This window comes from Hyaena hyaena, unplaced genomic scaffold (assembly GCF_003009895.1).
Source record: "Hyaena hyaena isolate Hyena2069 unplaced genomic scaffold, ASM300989v1 scaffold_285, whole genome shotgun sequence".
Lineage (NCBI taxonomy): Eukaryota > Metazoa > Chordata > Mammalia > Carnivora > Hyaenidae > Hyaena > Hyaena hyaena.
Window position 1 is genome coordinate 1,893,444 of NW_024080917.1, and position 16,373 is coordinate 1,909,816.

General features: G+C 66.3%; 3 protein-coding genes across 8 annotated transcripts; 2 read left to right on the forward strand and 1 right to left on the reverse strand.

The window, feature by feature from the left end:
* The first annotated feature begins 592 nt into the window (after positions 1–592).
* GNG13 (G protein subunit gamma 13) lies at positions 593–2,671 on the forward strand. 3 transcript variants are annotated; one of them, XM_039246869.1, is made up of 3 exons: positions 593–639; positions 2,188–2,319; positions 2,501–2,671. In XM_039246869.1, exons 2-3 carry the CDS (start codon positions 2,222–2,224, stop codon positions 2,604–2,606), a joined length of 204 nt encoding a protein of 67 aa, XP_039102800.1. In that variant the 5' UTR covers positions 593–639; positions 2,188–2,221; the 3' UTR covers positions 2,607–2,671. The 3 variants fall into 3 exon arrangements, with proteins under 3 accessions (XP_039102800.1, XP_039102798.1, XP_039102799.1); XM_039246867.1 differs by lacking the exon at positions 593–639 and adding an exon at positions 957–1,000; XM_039246868.1 differs by lacking the exon at positions 593–639 and adding an exon at positions 1,399–1,885.
* On the reverse strand, positions 2,649–11,256 carry CHTF18 (chromosome transmission fidelity factor 18). 4 transcript variants are annotated; one of them, XM_039246866.1, is made up of 22 exons: positions 11,110–11,256; positions 10,735–10,929; positions 10,503–10,653; positions 10,166–10,334; positions 9,425–9,505; positions 9,276–9,328; positions 8,995–9,139; positions 8,341–8,550; positions 7,735–7,832; positions 7,380–7,503; positions 7,145–7,296; positions 6,900–6,993; positions 6,513–6,611; positions 6,296–6,426; positions 5,939–6,110; positions 4,909–5,133; positions 4,680–4,829; positions 4,464–4,594; positions 3,674–3,818; positions 3,444–3,560; positions 3,080–3,137; positions 2,649–3,013 (listed from the first exon to the last, which is right to left on the reverse strand). In XM_039246866.1, the coding sequence occupies exons 1-22, from the start codon at positions 11,198–11,200 to the stop codon at positions 2,877–2,879; spliced, it is 2,928 nt and encodes a 975-aa protein (XP_039102797.1). In that variant the 5' UTR covers positions 11,201–11,256; the 3' UTR covers positions 2,649–2,876. The 4 variants fall into 4 exon arrangements, with proteins under 4 accessions (XP_039102797.1, XP_039102795.1, XP_039102796.1 ...); XM_039246864.1 differs by having other exon boundaries at positions 8,995–9,172; XM_039246865.1 differs by having other exon boundaries at positions 9,413–9,505.
* Positions 11,257–11,630: 374 nt separating this feature from the next.
* On the forward strand, positions 11,631–14,680 carry RPUSD1 (RNA pseudouridine synthase domain containing 1). Its single transcript, XM_039246608.1, has 6 exons — positions 11,631–11,727; positions 12,240–12,430; positions 12,505–12,628; positions 12,715–12,817; positions 12,995–13,096; positions 13,571–14,680. Exons 2-6 carry the CDS (start codon positions 12,249–12,251, stop codon positions 13,966–13,968), a joined length of 909 nt encoding a protein of 302 aa, XP_039102539.1. The 5' UTR covers positions 11,631–11,727; positions 12,240–12,248; the 3' UTR covers positions 13,969–14,680.
* The last annotated feature ends 1,693 nt before the right edge of the window (positions 14,681–16,373 follow it).

Sequence of the window (16,373 nt, forward strand, 5' to 3'; positions counted from 1 at the left end):
GCCTACAAAGAACAAGTCTAGCCGTTTCCAGCTTAGGGTAAACTGAAGCATGGACATACCCCCTGGCCCTCAGGGCAGCTACCCAGTCTACCTGCTGCTGGCCTGGAACAGGGCGCAGGCCCAGATACCCTCAAGGGGACAGGCTCACACCTGTGGGTGGCTCAGCTCCAGGGGAGGGCCGCCCACAGGCCCCTCAGTTGGCACTGCTGAGACCTCACAGGGGCACAGTGTCCTAGCCCTGGCCCTGTTACTCGTACCTAGCCTATGATGCAGCCCATCAGGGGCATGGAGGGCTGGGGTACAACCGATGGCTGTGTTTGGTGGCAGCACCACGTGGCAGCCCAGGAGCCTGCCCAGCACTGTGGGAGACCACTGTCCAGGGCCAGAGCCGACCCACGTTGCCTGCCCCTGCACCTCCCACCCCCAGAGACTGGCGGACCTTGCAGTGTCAGGCGGAGTCCCTGGAGGAGTCGGCAGGCCATGGGGGCGGGGCCAGAGCCTGGCCCCCAGGTGGCAGGAGTGGGCGGGGCACCTGCCTGGGCTTTGCCCGCTCATGTGCCCGCTCTCATTCACTTGGTCCTCGCTGTCACTCACCATCACTTGGTCCTTATCACTTGGCCCTTGCTGGCACCGTCCAAGGTAGGTCTGATCAGCTGGCCCCCTGTGCAGAGCAGGAAACCGAGGCCGGGGGGGGATTCTGGGGCTCACCCAGGTCTCACTGGGCTGACCTGGACCACCCTGACCCCCAGATGTCCCTGCCTGTTGGTCTTCTGGCCGAGGGGCGCTGCCCCGCGCGTCCCAACAGGCCCGACCCCACCGGCGGGGAGGACCCCTTCTGTCTTCGGGAGGGCGGGGCGGGGGCGGAGCGGCCGGAGGGGAGGGGAGCCGCGTCCTGCGCCGTGCGCGCCGCCCGCAGTGCCCGCCGAGCGCGGAGCGCCGTGGCCGGGGGCGTCGCGGGGCGCGCGGGACAGGCGGCCGGCTCCGGCGGCGCTGCGCGCAGGTAGGGCAGACGGCGGGGGCGGCAGGCAGGGCCGCCGCCCCCGCCCCCGCGAGCCCCCAACCACGTGGCTGTCCCGGCCAGGGGTGGGGATGCTGAACTTGGGGTCTCCGGGAGGGGAGCACCTGCATGCCCTCCATTGGCTGTCCCTCCCCCCACCAAGAGGCAGACTCCTCTCGACTAGGGCTCTTACCCCCCGGCTCCTGACCGAGCCTCCCACGACTCCTCCTAGTGTGGCTGTTCTGTCCCCATCTGACCAGGCACCCCCCACCCCCGCCCCAAATGGAGATCTTCCAGCCAGGAGTCCCCTCCACAGGCTGACACAGATAGTGTCACACTCCTGTCAACCCCTGCCCACCCTCCCAAGGGCCAGAAAGCCGATCCCCTGGCTCTCAGCCTCAGAGATCAGGGCCTGGGGACAGTGAGGGACTCCCTGGGCCCCTGGAGTGGGCTGAGGTGGGGGAGGAGGCAGCAACCCGCTTTGCCAGGCTGGCGCATGAGCAGAAACTGGGCCCGACGGTTGGTGGACAGTGCTGGGGGCAGCACTGGGCGGAAGGAGGCCGCAGCCCCTCCCCAGTCCCAAACCTGCTGTGCAGCCTGGGACCCCAAGCTTCTCAGCACCTCCTCCCTGCAGCCTCTAGGCCAGAGATGTAAATTGCAGCCAAATCATCCTGGCCCCGGGATTAACTTCCTCTGGGTAGGCTTCCCCACGCAAAGCAGAAAAAAAGGCACTGGAAGGAAGCCAAGGAGGGCCCCACCCCTTACACGATGGTCTGGGTGGGAAGTGGGGCTCAGTCGGGACGGTGGGATTCCGTGAGCCCCCCTGTGCCTGGCCCTCCTGTCGCTGCAACGTTGCCCCTTCCCTTCCAACCCAGAGATCAGGCCATGGTAAGGCTTGGATGGGGATGGGGGGTGGGGGTATAGGGCTCAAGTAAAGTTTTCTCTGCAACTAATTAGCCCCGTGAGGGGAGGGCAGGCACACGGGGCCTCGTTAGCGGGGCCTCAGCTCCAGGCCCACCCTGCACCCTGTGGACTACACGGGTGCCTATGTGGACCCTGGGAGACGAGTGGTGAAGCCCCTGGGGACCTCCCAAGCCCTAGAATGGGTGTGCCAGGGTGGGCCCCCCTCCCTCCTTTCGGCAGGAGGGCCTGGCAGGCGCCCGGCTGTTGCTTCCTCTTGTGCTCTCCAGCCCCAGGCTGGCCACTTCCGAAGCTCCCGACGCCATGGAGGAGTGGGATGTGCCCCAGATGAAAAAAGAGGTAGAAAGCCTCAAGTACCAGCTGGCCTTCAAGAGGGAGATGTCATCCAAGACCATCCCCGAGTAAGTCCCCAGGACCCCATGGAGCGCCCCCCCCCCACTCGGGGCTGCCAGCTCCCATCTGCATCTCATTTCCCTGCCCCGTGCCTGCGTTTTGCATGAGCCAGAACCACACCTCCACGCCACACCCTGCCTTCAGGCACCTGCCGGCTCTCCTCACCCTCCCCACCCTGCCCGGACACAGGCTCCTCAAGTGGATCGAGGATGGGATCCCCAAGGACCCGTTCCTGAACCCCGACCTGATGAAGAACAACCCATGGGTGGAGAAGGGCAAGTGTGCCATCCTGTGACGCCCCCACCCGACTCTTGCCTCTTGGTAGGGAGGACACCTATAAAAATGTGATTTTTATAAAGATTCTTTGAGGATATCTGTGCTTTTGTACATTTTCTGATGGAGAAAAAGCAACAGTACAGCATCAAGCCTGGGCCCTAGGGTGTCCGGAGGGGGATCCAGGGCACCCAGCAAGGGTCAAGGTGTGGGTGCAGCCCCAGGGTGTCCAGCGTAGGTCCTGGGGTGTCCGGAGGGGGATCCAGGGGTCGAGGTGTGGGTGCAGCCCCGGCTACAACAGGTCCCTGATATACAGGCTGCGCCGCACAGCATTGGAGACGCCCTCCTTGAAGCGAAACCAGACGTCGCTCCTGCCCACCGCCGTGCCTATGCGCCGCTCTGTCGCGTCTGTGTCCGGGGCCCAGTCCCCTGTGGAGGCCGCGTGGTTGCTCCTCTGCTTGCTCCAGCCCCCCCCTCCCCCCTCCCGCTACACACCTGCATGAAGGGCTGACGCTCTCTTGATGACCACACGACCAAAGAAGTCTCTCTCGGGCTGAAGGAGGCAGGCTGGTCAGGGTCTTGGGGATAGATCCCCGAAGGATGGTCCCCACTGTGAGGGGAGGGCCCAGCGGCTTCGGGAGCAGACGCCCACCTCCCCTCCCAGCCTCCCTCCGTGCTCAGGAAGTGTCCCTTCAGCTCCTCAGAACCTGCCCAGTGGCAGGAGGGAGCCGTAGCCAGGTCCAAACTGGTCCAAGTGGGACCCCGTATGCTGAGCAGCAGGGAACTGGCAGGCCCCCCAGGGCTGAGCCCCAGCCCCACCCCCACCCGCCGTGGCCCAGCCCCCCTTTCTCCCCTGCACCTGCTCCTCCAGGGCCGCTTTCTTCAGGATGCGCTCCAGCCGCTGCTCCTCGTGGCTGCGCGAGGTGGGCGGCTGCGTCCCTTTCTCCCCAGCACCTGCCTGGGGAGCTCCCTCTGCCTGCAGAAACGGGTGGTGAAGGCTGACTGAGCAGGGCCACTCCAGGGACAAGGCCCCTTCCAAAAGCCCTCCCGTCCGGGGCCTGGGTCTGGCCCGGAGCCCGGGCAGCTTACCTGGGGGCTGTCCCCAGCGCGGGCCAAGGCCTCTGTCCGCCGCATCTTCTCCATTTCGATCTCATGGGCAATGAGCTGCTTGGCCTGGTAGGTGAGGGGCTTGCGGGCCGGCAGCTCAGGAAAGTGGCAAATCTCCTCCACGTTCCTGCTCTCAGAGTAGGTACAGAGATGTGCCCGGTCAGCAGGGACAGGCGGAGACCACCTCCCACACTAGTCCCAGAGGCCAAGATGCAAGAGCTGTGGGACGGGTCCCCGTCCTGGCAAGACACTGCCTGAGCCCCACAGCAAAAAGAGATTACCTGCGCCGAGCCTCAGTTTCCCCAACCGTATGTGGGCACGAGAAGGGCACCACCCTGGGCTGCAGGATGAAGGACTGAGACAACGCAGCAGGCCCTGGTCTCAGGTCCAGGCTGAGCGCCTGCGCCTGTCACTCCTGCCTCCCCGTGACTGGGGCCCCGGGGCCCTGCTGGGTACCAGGGACACCTCAGGAGGGGAAGCAGAGCCCTGGGGAGCTCGAGGGCCCTCTGCGGGACACTGAGGCAGCGAGGGCCCCCTCAGTAGCCCTCGGGCCCCAGCACTGGGCCTGACTAGGGGTGCCCCTCCTCACGAGGAGCAAGGGCTGAGCAGGACCTGAGCCCTGGCCGCCCCCACAGACGCAAAACTGAGACACACACGTCGCCAAGACCACGCTTTCAGAGTCCTGGGCCAGAGACCACCACGGCACCTGGAGCCCAGCCGCCTGCCCCCCGCGCCCCCGGCCTCCCCCCGACCCAGGGCCACATGGACTCACGGCTCTAGCCGGTAGACATAGTGGCCGTCGGGCATGCGCTCCTGGCGGTAGGTTAGGCTGTAGGCAAGCATGATGCCCACGAGGCTGGCCAGCTGTTGTTTCTCGCGAGCGCTGTACAGCTGTGTGCTCACCTGTGGGCAGGGGCGGGGACGCTGAGCACAGCCAGGGGCCCTCCCCTGCCGGCAGCCACAGCCCCGCTCTGGCCGAGACACTCACAGGGCGCAGCTTGGGCGCAAGGATGTCCAGAAGCAGGCAGAGGGCATCCAGGATGAGGGCCTGAGGTGCAGCCCGGCTGCGAGTGGCGGGTGTCAGGCCCAGTACCAGCGTCTGGATGAGGTTCTGTGTCCTGCTCATCCGGTTCTGGGCCTAGGGGGAAAGAGCATGCGCCTAGGGCACCAGGGATCCCTGGGCGGGACCCGAGCCCTGGGCAGGGTGCGGGGCACACCTCCTGCTGGCTGTTGGGGAAAGCGATCCTCGGCACGTGGCTGGAGGCAAAGAGCAGGTGGAAGGCGGCCGGCAGGAAGGGCAGGTAGCGCAGCAACTGGAAGTTCTGGCCGTGGCGGGCGGCCCGGCTCAGCAGGTCGTCAAAGGCCAGCCAGTCGAGGGCCGTGCACACGGCCCCCAGGCTGGAGTCCCGCAGCCTCAAGCGCAGAAAGTTGTCGAACAGACCCTGGGGGGTGAGCAGGCTGGGGGTGCCCCTGAGCCCCTCCAGCCTCGGCCCCCAGCCCACTACGTAAGTGCCGTGCAACGGGACCCTCCGCCTGCCACCTGGCCTGCTAAGTGCAGGGCCTCGGGGACATCGGCAAACACCAGCAAGGGCCCCAAGGCCCCAAAGAAGGAGACCAGGAGGCCCAGCCTGCCACCCCCACCATTCTGACCACACTTCTGACAGACGGGGGTGGGGGGGGGAAGAACCCGGCCCCCGCCCTAAAGGAAGTTCTATGGTCAGAACCAGGGGCACAGAAGCCCCGGAACTCGACCTTGTTCCACGTGAGTCCCGTCTCCTGAGGCTACAGCACTCGCACATGCGCGCACACACATACACCATACACCACCCCCACCCCCCGTAAGGTTTCCAGATCTACGATGATCACCTGCTAATCCAAAGCTGCTTAGGGAGACAGCTTAAGCTGGGCTTCCCGGGGGTGGGGAGCATCTGTGCCGCCCACTCCGCCCCAGCCAGATGGGTCCCGACCAGCAAACAGAGTGACCCCACCACGCACCCGGCCCACCTCCCCTCTCTGCCAGCCCACGCAGGGCGTCCCCTCCTCACATCAGCTACTCCCTCCCCCCAGGCCTCTGTCTGTTGGTCATCATCTCTGAGAGGTCTCCCCAACGCCCCGCGTCCACTGCCCCTCTCTCGCGTCCTGTTTCAACACCATCTGACGCTTCTCCCACCCACCGTCTGGGGACAGCCACGCAGCCAGGTACTCGCCCGCCGACAGCCCCCAAGAACATTCCAGGAGCTAGATTACCTGCACCACCTTCTCGTGCTCGCCGGCGGAGGCAGCCACATGCAGGATGTGGTAAAACCGCTGGGAAGCCGTGGTCAAAGGTGCCTCGGCGGCACGGGGCCCCGGACCTGTGTGCCCGTCACGGAGCAGGAGCGCGTGCGGGGGCAGGGCCAGGTTCTGGCCCCGGCGTTGCCTGCAGAGGGTGCCGAGGCTGGAATGGAGCCCTGCCTCTCTATCCCTGTCGGTAGCACCTTGCTACCCGAAGCGCCCGAGTCTGCACGAGGGCGATGCTCTAGCAGGATGGCGGGGGAGGCCAAGGGCCCCCAGGGCCCAGGCAGCCCCGGTCCCTGCTGGAGGCAGGCTGGCCTGCCCGCTTACCTCTGGGCCCGGGGCAGCTGGAAGACGTCCTGCCACACAGAGAAGAGCCCCTTGCGCTGGTCCTTGAGACCCACGTGAGTGGTCTGCACAGCCTGCACGCTCAGCTGCCGCCGGCCCCGCCCGTGCAGGAACTGGACACGGAGGTGGGGAGGGCGCTGGCGGTGAGAGGTGGCTGAGCCTGGCCTCACCCGCCCGTGCCCCCTACCCGCCTTCCCACCTGCAGGGTGTTGATGCAGGCGCGGATGTCGTTGTCTGTCTTCTCACAGAGAGCCGCCAGCGCACCCGGGTCGGCCTGCATGCCTCGCCGCAGGGAGATCTGCGGGCAGGCGGGAGGGTGGGCACTCTCCCGGCCCAGAACCCCCCCAGGGCCACCTCTTCCCGAGAACACAGGCGAATACAGGGGAGCAACAGCTACAGGCCCAGCAGCCCTGGGCTCGGAACCGTCTGCTGCAGCACAAACTGCTGCAGTCACCCCCACACCCTGGGATCAGCTAGGGGACGGGACACGGACGGGAGACAGGCCAGGACAGAGGTGCGTCCCCCCACCCCCTAGATGGCCACACAGCCCCCTGGTCGCATGTCCCCAACCACAGCCCTCACCCACCTCCTGCAGCCGCTGCACGAGCCTGGAGGACAGCGTGGGCGGAAAGTGGAGCAGAAAGGCCTGCTGCCTCAGCTGCCGCAAGGAGGGCACGAACCTGCAGGGGGCAGACCCACACAAACCCCCTGCACCCAGGGGCGCAGGCGGCCGGGCAGGGGTGGGTCCCACCCTCCCAGGAGCTCTCTGCCCTCCTGTGGAGACCCCCAGCAGACCCCTCCCTGTGCAAATCCCTGCTCTCCCCCACTCACTGGTCGTTGCAAATGCAGATGACGGGCCTCATCAGGAGCCCCCCCTCAGCCCGGCGCCGCCGTCCCCCACTTGTGGGAACAGCCGGACCCCCGGACTCTGCCTCCTGCGGGCCCTTGCGGTCCAGGATGCTCAGAAGAACATTGATGGCGGCCTGGGGTATGGGCAGAGAACTCAGTGAGCCCCAGCCTGTTGCCTGCCCACCTGCCCGCCCACTGGGGTGCCCAGGAGGCCCACCACGGGGGCCCCGTCGATCTCATCAATGACCAGACAGTTGGGCTTCCCGCCAGCACCCAGCACCGACTCCATCTGCGTGGCCGCCTCAATGCACGTGCGGAAGGCCTCAGGGCTGCGGTCGTCACTGGAAGCAGCGTGGCCTCAGTCAGGGAGGGACCAGGGTCCCTAGCAGGACAGGCTCCCCGGGCTGGGCCACCAGGCCTGCAGCTCGAGACTGCTCTGTGACAGGGCCACCCGCATCCTGGCAAGCCCCGACAAAGCGTGAACTCCACCGCTCCAGAGCCCAGGGCCAGCCCCGCCTCCAGCCCGCCAGGGCATCTAGGGAATCAGGCCGGACAAGAGGCGGGGCACTTACCTCGCATTCAACTCCACCACGCAGTAGCCAGCATGCCGCGCGATCACATGAGCCAGGGTGGTCTTGCCCAGCCCTGGGGGCCCACACAGCAGCGCCACCTGTGGCCAGACAGGTCAGATGAAGACAGGCTACCACCCATGCCACCGCGGAGCCCCCGACCCGACCCCGAGGCTGAAAATCCTGTCCCATGAGGCCACTATGGGATGTGCACCCCCCCACCCCCGGGCGAGCACAAGACAGACCGCGCCCGCGTACTCGTGCTTTGTGGAGCCGCTTCAGAGCCAGGCAAAGCCCTGCCTGAGACAGACGAGAAGATCTGACAGAGGCACGGCCGCTGCTGGTGCAACTGGGCCCCAGAGCCACCTACTGCCACAGTGAGTCTCGAAAGGCACGGGGTCCTCCAAAAAAATCCTTTACTTGGGTGTTTAAAACAGGCTCAAATCCCAACTGACCCTCGGCGCCAACACCCTGATGTCGGGACGGCCACAGCGGCAGAGACAGTTCACATGCCTCGAGGCCCCCAGAGGATGCAAAAGGGCCGGCCAAACCCAAACGGCACAGCCCCTGGGTTCAGACATGTGCGCCGCGCGGCTGGATGGGGCTCACCTTCTGCCGCGGCCGCCGGCTCGCGTCCAGCTCAGCGCTTAGCATGTCCTCCAGCGCCTGCTCGTGGCTTTTCCACTTGCCGGAGGTGGTAGCCTCCTGGCCACCTCGGGCCGGCTCCGGACCGGGCCTCGGCCTCCTGGCAGGCCGCTCTCGGCCGAACACCACCGGGTCCCACAGCTTCAGCCACTTGAGGAGGCAGCGGTTAGTGAACTGCAGGATGGGACACGTGGCCTGGAGGAACTGCCAGCACCAAGGCCTCCCCGTGCCCGCCCTTCACGTCTGCCTACTGTTGTGAGCCCGAAAAACACGCCGGGATGCGGAAACCAAGGGACAAGTCACCCAGCAAGTGAGTGACAGGGCGAGGCTTCCAGCAGGACCCCTCCCTACCACCCGAGCCCTCCAGGGCTCCCACCGTCTGGGCGCGTCCCAGCATCAGCCGCTATGACCATGGGAAACAGAGGCTGGGGGGGGAGGGGTGGACCCCCAGCCCAGATCACAGGTGACCTACAGAAGGCCAGGCACATGCTGGCCTCAGCTTCCCCACCTACAGTTCCAAAGGGCGAATCCAAACCCTCCCCTCCCCACCGATGTCCCTCAAGCTGACAACAAAGGGCTCAGTCACACTTAAAGGAGAACAAGAGAACACGGCCTCACGTCGTCACTGAGAAGCTCCGTGTAGCACCGAGGGGCGAACTCGTCCACCCAGAGGCAGTGCTGGGAGTCATCTTGACCGTTAGCCAGCGCTTCCTCGGGGGCCTGCGAAGCCTGGGCCTCCTCTCCCACCTCCTCGGATGTGAGGCTGGAGAACATGACGCCCTGAGCGGCCGGGCTACTAGAGGGACCGCCCCCGCCCCCCCCCCCCCCCCCAGATACAGGCTGGAGGTCAGCAGCCCGGGAACCGGCGAGGCGCCGGGGCTGGACGGGTCGGGCATCACCTGCGAAGCACGTCTGAGAGCTGATGGGCCTCCTCAAGCAGCTGCTGCCTCCGCTGCGCAACCAGCAGGGGTGGGATCAGCGCGTGCCCCGTGCGCAGTCACCCTGGGGCTACCCTGCTCCTCCCCGCAAATCCCACCTCGCTGTCCACCTGCTCCTTCAGGGACTCGAAGGACACACCCAACAGGTCCAGCCGGCCACGCCCTCGCCACCAAATATCAAGGGAAGGGTCCTATAGGGAAGCAAGGACACAGTTCACCACCTCTCAGGACATAACCACCCACAGACGCCCTCTGGACAGTGCTGAGGGGCCCCGGTGGCACTTTCCAATGACAACAGAGCGGGACAAAGACGAGCCCCTTCTCTAAACAAGGATTCTAAGGAGAACATGTACTGGAACGAAGACAGTTGTAAAATAGAAAAGAGATAAAAAGGGGCGCCTGGGTGGCTTAGTCGGTTAAGCGTCCGACTTTTGCTTGGGTCATGATCTCGCGGTGCGTGAGTTCGAGCCCCGCGTCGGGCTCTGTGCTGACTGCCAGCTCAGAGCCTGGAGCCTGTTTCAGTCTGTGACTCCCTCTCTCTCTGACCCTCCCCTGCTCACGCTGTCTCTCTCTCTCTACTAAAAATAAATAAAACATTAAAAAAAAATTTTTGAAAAAAAAAAAAAAAAGAAAAGAAATAAGAAGGGAGGCAAAGAGGAGAGAAGGAGAAGGAGACAGTGAGACGCCCTCTCGGGTGGATGATGGCAGGCGAGGTGGATGCCCTGAGGGGCCCCCGGAGTCCAAGGGGGGTATGATGTCTGGGACCCTTTCCCAGACAGTACTGAGCCTGCCAACCCTGCAGGAGGCCTGTTGCCAGCCCCTCACCCCCACTGTGGCCACACAGCACCCACCTGCACCCCTGTGCCCACTGGGTCATCCCGCAGCACCAGGAAAGCCCGGGAGCCCCCAGTGGAGGTCACGGTGACATAGTCCTCCAGGACCGGGGGCCGCCTCAGGACTGGATTTCGGGCTGCTGGAGAGGCCTGCAGGGGACCCACGTCAGCACCAGCGTCCAAGGGCCTGGGAAGGGACAGATGCTGACTTGAGGACACACCTCCTGTTGCCATCGGAGGAGGACCCAGGTCCACTGTTGGCCATACACTCCTCCCACACACGCAGCCCCAGGCCTCCCAAAACCTGGGACCCCAACCCCCAATCCCTGGGACATCTGTGCCCCAAGGCACACACCCCTTGCCCCACAGTTCAGTGGGGACCTCTGGACTCGGTGGGGGGGTGATGTCCCCAGCAGGGGAGTCAGGAAGGGGCAGCTCTTCCATCTGCTCAGGTCTGAAGTTCAGCTTCTTCACGACTTCCTGCCGGAGCCGTTTGACCCTGGGGGCTGGGGAGACAGACGGAAGTTTCAGAGGCTCTTACTCAGCCTCGCTCCCCACCCCCATGCCTTGGGCCTCTGAGGACATACTGGGGGGCAAAGCCGCGGCCTTCGAGTCCTGGTCGGCCAGCTGCCTCTTCCTGGCACTGCCTCTGTGGTTCCCTGGAGGTCCGCCTGGAGAGCAATGAGTGGCAGCGTCCCCTCCGGCCACAGCCTCCTCGAACGTCAGCCGGGACAGACACCCCATGGGCCGGGGACCCCTGGAGGGCGACAGGGCCGCTGTCCCTGCCGGGAGAGAAGGTATACAGGCAACAGTTCCCGCGGCCGGCGGCGCTGGAGGACCCTCTCGACCCGGCGCGCCCGCGCCTCAGCTCGCCGCAGGCTCCCGGCCCCCGCCCGCCTCCTCTCCCCCGAGCAGCCCTCCCGGACGACGGCAGACGAGGCCGCGGCGGGGCCCGCGCCCACCTTCCAGCTCGGCCAGCACCTCGAGCTCGGCGGCGAACTGGCTGTAGAAGTCGTCCTGGACGCCCTCCAGCTCGCGCCCGGGGTCCCCCATGGCGTCCGCGCCCGCGGCACCAACCCGGCGCTCCAGCCCGCAGCTCCGAACCTCCCGCGCCGCCGCGGGTGCCGCGCGCCGTGCCCGCCCCTCGCGTCCCAGCGCCGCCAATCAACGGTCGGCGTGCCCGGCGGCGCTCGTCATTGGCTAACGGGAGGAGCAGGGCCGAGGCGGGGCTGCGCGCGCAGGCTGGGCGGGGCCGATCCAGGGCTGCGGCCACGGGCGCTCACCATTGGCCAGCACGCTCGCCTGTCTGCGACGTGGGCGGGGAGCGTGCCAGGCTGAGCAAACGCGCCAGAGTGAAAGCGGCGGTCTCGGGCGCTCACCATTGGCCCGCAGGGCCGCCCGTCCGTGGCGTGGGCGGGAAGTGGGCGGGGAGGGGGCGGGCCGTGGGCGGGGCTGCGCGCTCCTGCAGGGCCTGTGAGCAGCGGCTGCGGGGTGGCTGGGCCGCCCGGCGCGGGGACGTAGGGCTGGAGCCAAGGCCCCGCAGCGGCCTCGCGGCCCGGGGCGGCGCGGCTGTGCTGCAGGTCGGTCCGGAGTGGCGGGGGTGGGCTGCAGGAAGTGCTCCCAGAACCCGTGGGCCAGTGCCCATCAGATGCGGGGGGCGGGTGCTGCCGGCGATGTAGTTCTCTGCTTCGGGGCGGGGGGTGAGGGGGTGGTGAAGGCGACGATGGCCCCCTCGCTCGGCGCCGCCGCCCGCCCCGGCCGTCCTGGGCTGCCCTGGACACCGGGGGCGCGGCAGCTCCTCTCCTTGCGCCCCCTCCTCGGGAAGCGGCGCCCATCGCGCGTTGGAGGACTGTACAGAGGTGTCCGCGGGGGCGGGCTGGGGGGCGAAAGACTCCGTCTCCTGGGGTCTGGGTCTCGGTCTGGGTCGGATAACCCCACAGTCGGAGCTCAGAAGTGAGGGTAGGAGAGCACCCAGCGCGCGCGGACGCCGCGTCAGTGGCTTCACCGGGGGCCCTGGACAGCAGGGGTGTACACGCCAGTTGCGCAGGACGCTGACGTGCGCTGGACTCCCCGTGGACCCCCTGCGTTGCAGGCCCCCAGCATGGAAGCAGGCCGAGTAGAGAGCCTGTCGGTGGTGTACCAGAGCCAGGACTTCCTGGTGGTGAACAAGCACTGGGACCTACGCATCGACAGCAGGATGTGGCGTGAGACCCCCACCCTCCAGAAGCAGCTACGTCTCCGCTTCCCCGAGTTAGCGGACCCGGATACCTACTATGGGTTCAGGTGTGCAGAGGCCTCTGCGGGAGGGGAGTGGCCGCCCCCAGTCTAGCCACCCCTGATCCCCTGCCCCACGCCAGGTTCTGCCACCAGTTGGATTTCTCCACCAGCGGGGCCCTTTGTGTGGCCTTGAACAAGGCTGCAGCGGGCAGCGCTTACAAGTGTTTCAAGGAGCGGCGTGTTACCAAGGCTTACCTGGCTCTGGTAAGGCCTGATCTGTGTCCAAGGTAGGGGGTTCCCCAGAAGTGGTGGGTGGCCCCGAGAACAGCTTGTGACCCTCTGCCTGGCAGGTGCGGGGACATGTCCAGGAGAGCCGGATGACCATCAACTATGCCATCGGCAGGAACAGCACAGAGGGTCGGGCTCACACCATGTGCATCGAGGGCACACAGGGTACACAGGGCAGGGTGGGGTCTATTCAGGGTGGGGGACATCCCTGGGAACCAGTCGGGGGGAGGGGTCCACTGGGGACCCTGAGTGGGCACGGCCAGCTAGGGCAGGTGAGCTGGGCTGGAGTGGATTGGGCTCTGGGCTGGTCCAGGCAACCTTTGCACCTCGTCCTCCTTACAGGCTGCGAGAACCCAAAACCCAGCGTCACGGAGCTGGTGGTCTTAGAGCACGGGCTGTACGCGGGTGACCCCGTCTCCAAAGTGCTGCTGCAGCCCCTCACGGGTACGTCTGGGGACAGGAATCAGGAAGCCGTCCGTGTCCCTTTGCTGTCTGTAAACAGTGTCTCTCGTGCCCCTGACACGATGAATGCCTGGCATCCCCATCGCGTCAGGGAAGATGCCGCGGTTTCCCTTTTGTTACGGATGAGATGAAATGGCGGCACAGGGGCAGAGTGGCCTGCGTGGGGATGCCCCTCCACATCAGCCGCCCCCGGGGTCTTGCTCCTGGATGTGAGGGCCTCGGAAGGCCAGCAGGGCTTCTGCAGCACGCCTGGCCCCACCCCTACCACAGCGACTGTCGGAGTTGACTGCTTTTCGAGCTCTGACTGTGTCGGTTGCACCAGCAAACAGGGAGGTCTGCCATTTTCAGGGGTTTTGAGGGGCTTCGAGACGGCAACAGGACAGGGTTGGGGTGATGTGAGCGGGCGGGGGTGTGGGGTGGCACCCCCACCCTAGCGGCTCCCTTGCACCCCCACAGGCCGGACGCACCAGCTGCGCGTGCACTGCAGTGCCCTGAGCCACCCTGTCGTGGGGGACCTGACCTACGGGCAGGCGTCGGGCCGGGAAGACCAGCCCTTCCGCATGATGCTGCACGCGTTTTACCTGCGCATCCCCACCCGCGGCGAGTGCGTGGAGGCCTGCACGCCAGATCCCTTCGTGCCCACACTCGATGCCTGCTGGAGCCCCCACACCCTGGTGCACTCACTGGACGAGTTCGTCCAGGTCCTGAGGGCTGCCCCCGACCCCGAGCCTGCAGAAGGGAGCCCGGGGCCATGCAGCGCCCCCCCGCCCCCCGCCAAGCCCCCCGAGACAGAGGCACAGCGGGCCTCGTGCCTACAATGGCTGTCGGAGTGGACGCTGGAGCCCGACAACTGAGGGCACTGCCGCGGGTGTGAGCGCCGGCCGGGACCACTGGGGTGGGGGCTGCAGGGGAGAGCCCCCAGTGGGGGTGTCCCTGTGTGCTGCCCCCCTGCAGACGGGGACCAAGGCCTTGGCTACAGCAGCTAGACCTGGGGAGGGGCCGGCAAGGCCAGCAGGGGGAGCCAGGCCGCCACGATTCTGGAGGACCAGGCCTTCCTCCAAACCCCCTCTCCCCCAGGCGAGACCAAGTCCTGCCCTCCTGGCTCCAAAGCTTCATCCCTCGCGGCTTGTTTTAGCGGGTTTGCCCAGGGTCACCCTGCAAGAGGCAGAGCCACGAGCTGAGCCAGCCTCGAGTTGGGTCCCTCCGGGGCCCCCCAGCCTGGGCCCAGAGCACCCTGCTCATCACTCTTCTCAGGCCTCCTGTGCTGGTGAGCCTTGCCTGGCTGGGACTCCCCTGCAGACCCTGACCCGTCCTGCCCATACGGTGCCGCCTCGTGCCGTTGCTTCTACCAGACTTGCCCGGGGACCCCCTCTCGCCCTGAGTGGCATGTGGGGGAGGGTCTGAGCCGCTCCTCTCAGCCCTCTCGCCACGCCGAGGCGGCCGGCGGCCCTGGATTTGGGCTTGGGAGCGAGGACGGCCAGCCCCTCCCCGTCCCCGGCAACGCAGCCCCATCAGCCTGTTGCAGCTGAGCATCGGGACTCAATAAACACTCAGTGACTGACCCCATGAGCGATCACGAATCTGTCCAGTGTTGGGGGCTTGGGGGTCCCAGATCCCTGCACGGGGCCGACCTCTGCCCTGGCCCTCAGCAGGACCCAGGATGGGCCTCACGGTCCTGGACGCTGACCTGTCCTTCCCGCACCATGCAGTGGGCACCCCGCGGCCCTGGTGAGAGGGCCGGGCTCTGGGTGGAGGACCGAAACTGGGTCAGCCTGTTCCTGGACGTCCCCGGTTCTGGCCACAAACATCGCAGCGTCCATCTGTTCTCACCAGTCTTTCCTAGAGCTGTGGTCTCCACATGCGCCTCGGGACCCTCCACCGTCTCAAATGCCAGCCAGTCTGCAGGGTGGGCACTTTGGCTGGGGGCGATCAGGAGGCAGGCGTGACCAGCCGCGGGACAGTCATCTGGTGGGGCCCACGGGCTGGGCCTGCAGAGCAAACCACAGAAGCTAGAGCGCGGGATGCGCTGTAGTCCCCGAGGTGGGGAAGCAGGATGGTGAGGCGCACGAGGGTAGGCGCCGTCCTGGAGACTGTTTTGCAGTTGCTGCTGCCCCCGTAAGATCTTGGCCCCTTGAGCTCTCCGGAACCAAGAAAGCCACCCCCAGGCCAGGTCTAGACCTTGCTTCCTACGAGTAGGCTGGTGGGTTCTCTCCCACCACCCTGTGAGGCTGCAGAGACCAGACGTGGGGGCACACACAGCCTATCTGGCCCCCGTCCCCTGGCCGTGGGCGGGCAGGGCTGGAGGGTGTGGGGATCCAGCAGGCGCTCCTGGGCAAGGGGCACAAGGAGAGCCTCCCCAGACGGCGGGGCTGCAGCATGGGACAGGCCCACCATAGGGGAGCTGCTGGAGACGCGGGGGGGGGGGGAGGCAGCGCCCCCAGCAGTGCGGGAAGGACAGCTGGATTGCGGGGGAGCGGTCCTCAGTCGGCCCCTCTAGCTGTGGTGCCTTAGGCCCTGGGTCAACACGCCTGCTTGGCTGTGAGGCTGTCTCTCTGGGCACGTGCAGCTCTACTCACGGTGCTGATGACATTAGTTTGGTGGCTGAACCAGCGCCATGGGGTTCAAGGCCCCAGTACCCCCCAGGCCCTGCCCCCCTCAGCTGGGGATAAGCTTCCACAGCACCTCCCACTCTGCCTCAGAGGCCCCATCCCGGGCCCCAGAGCACGTGTACCACAGCTCTTTGCCATTGAGAGACGACCTGCCCAGTGCCCTCAGCCTCCCCCCACCTCACAGCACACACGCTTATGGACACACAGGCTCACGGGGCAGAAACTGCCATACGTGTCACTGAACCCATGTGCCACGTTAGATCCGCGTGTGCCTGATGTCCCTGCATCAGACGTTCCTGTGGCTGTGGCTGCTCCCAGGCATGCGTGTGTGCACAATGACACCACACACACGACAGATGCAGACACGCACATGTATGAACGCACACATGACCCCCAGGACGCAGACACATTCCCCAGTGGGAAGGGGTGTGCGCTGGGTGGCTGCCAGCTGTGAGCTCAGCCTCTCGCTCCGCTGGGGCTGGAGGGCAGGTGTCTGCTGTGCTCAAGGTCCCCAGGGGTGGACACGGCACCGTCACCTGGCACAGCCCTGGTCCCTCCCTACACATCTGCCTGGCAGGCATCGCTGCAGGCATGGGTGGCCCGGCAGGCAGGGTGCTGGGTGAGGCATGGAGCTGAGCATGGACGCAGGT

Bases quoted from the DNA above. Each gene is read 5' to 3' on its own strand.
- CHTF18 (XM_039246863.1), bottom strand. From the start codon at position 11,200: ATGGGGGACCCCGGGCGCGAGCTGGAGGGCGTCCAGGACGACTTCTAC. The intron at 10,654-10,734 runs GTATGTCCTCAG...CTGTCTCCCCAG, and splicing joins GGCCGCGGCTTTGCCCCCCA to CCCCCAGGGTCAAACGGCTC. The intron at 6,612-6,899 runs GTGGGTGAGGGC...GCCTGCCCGCAG, and splicing joins TCGTGCAGCGGCTGCAGGAG to ATCTCCCTGCGGCGAGGCAT.
- RPUSD1 (XM_039246608.1), top strand. From the start codon at position 12,249: ATGGAAGCAGGCCGAGTAGAGAGCCTGTCGGTGGTGTACCAGAGCCAG. The intron at 12,818-12,994 runs GTACACAGGGCA...TCCTCCTTACAG, and splicing joins GTGCATCGAGGGCACACAGG to GCTGCGAGAACCCAAAACCC. The intron at 13,097-13,570 runs GTACGTCTGGGG...GCACCCCCACAG, and splicing joins GCTGCTGCAGCCCCTCACGG to GCCGGACGCACCAGCTGCGC.
- GNG13 (XM_039246869.1), top strand. From the start codon at position 2,222: ATGGAGGAGTGGGATGTGCCCCAGATGAAAAAAGAGGTAGAAAGCCTC. The intron at 2,320-2,500 runs GTAAGTCCCCAG...GCCCGGACACAG, and splicing joins TCATCCAAGACCATCCCCGA to GCTCCTCAAGTGGATCGAGG.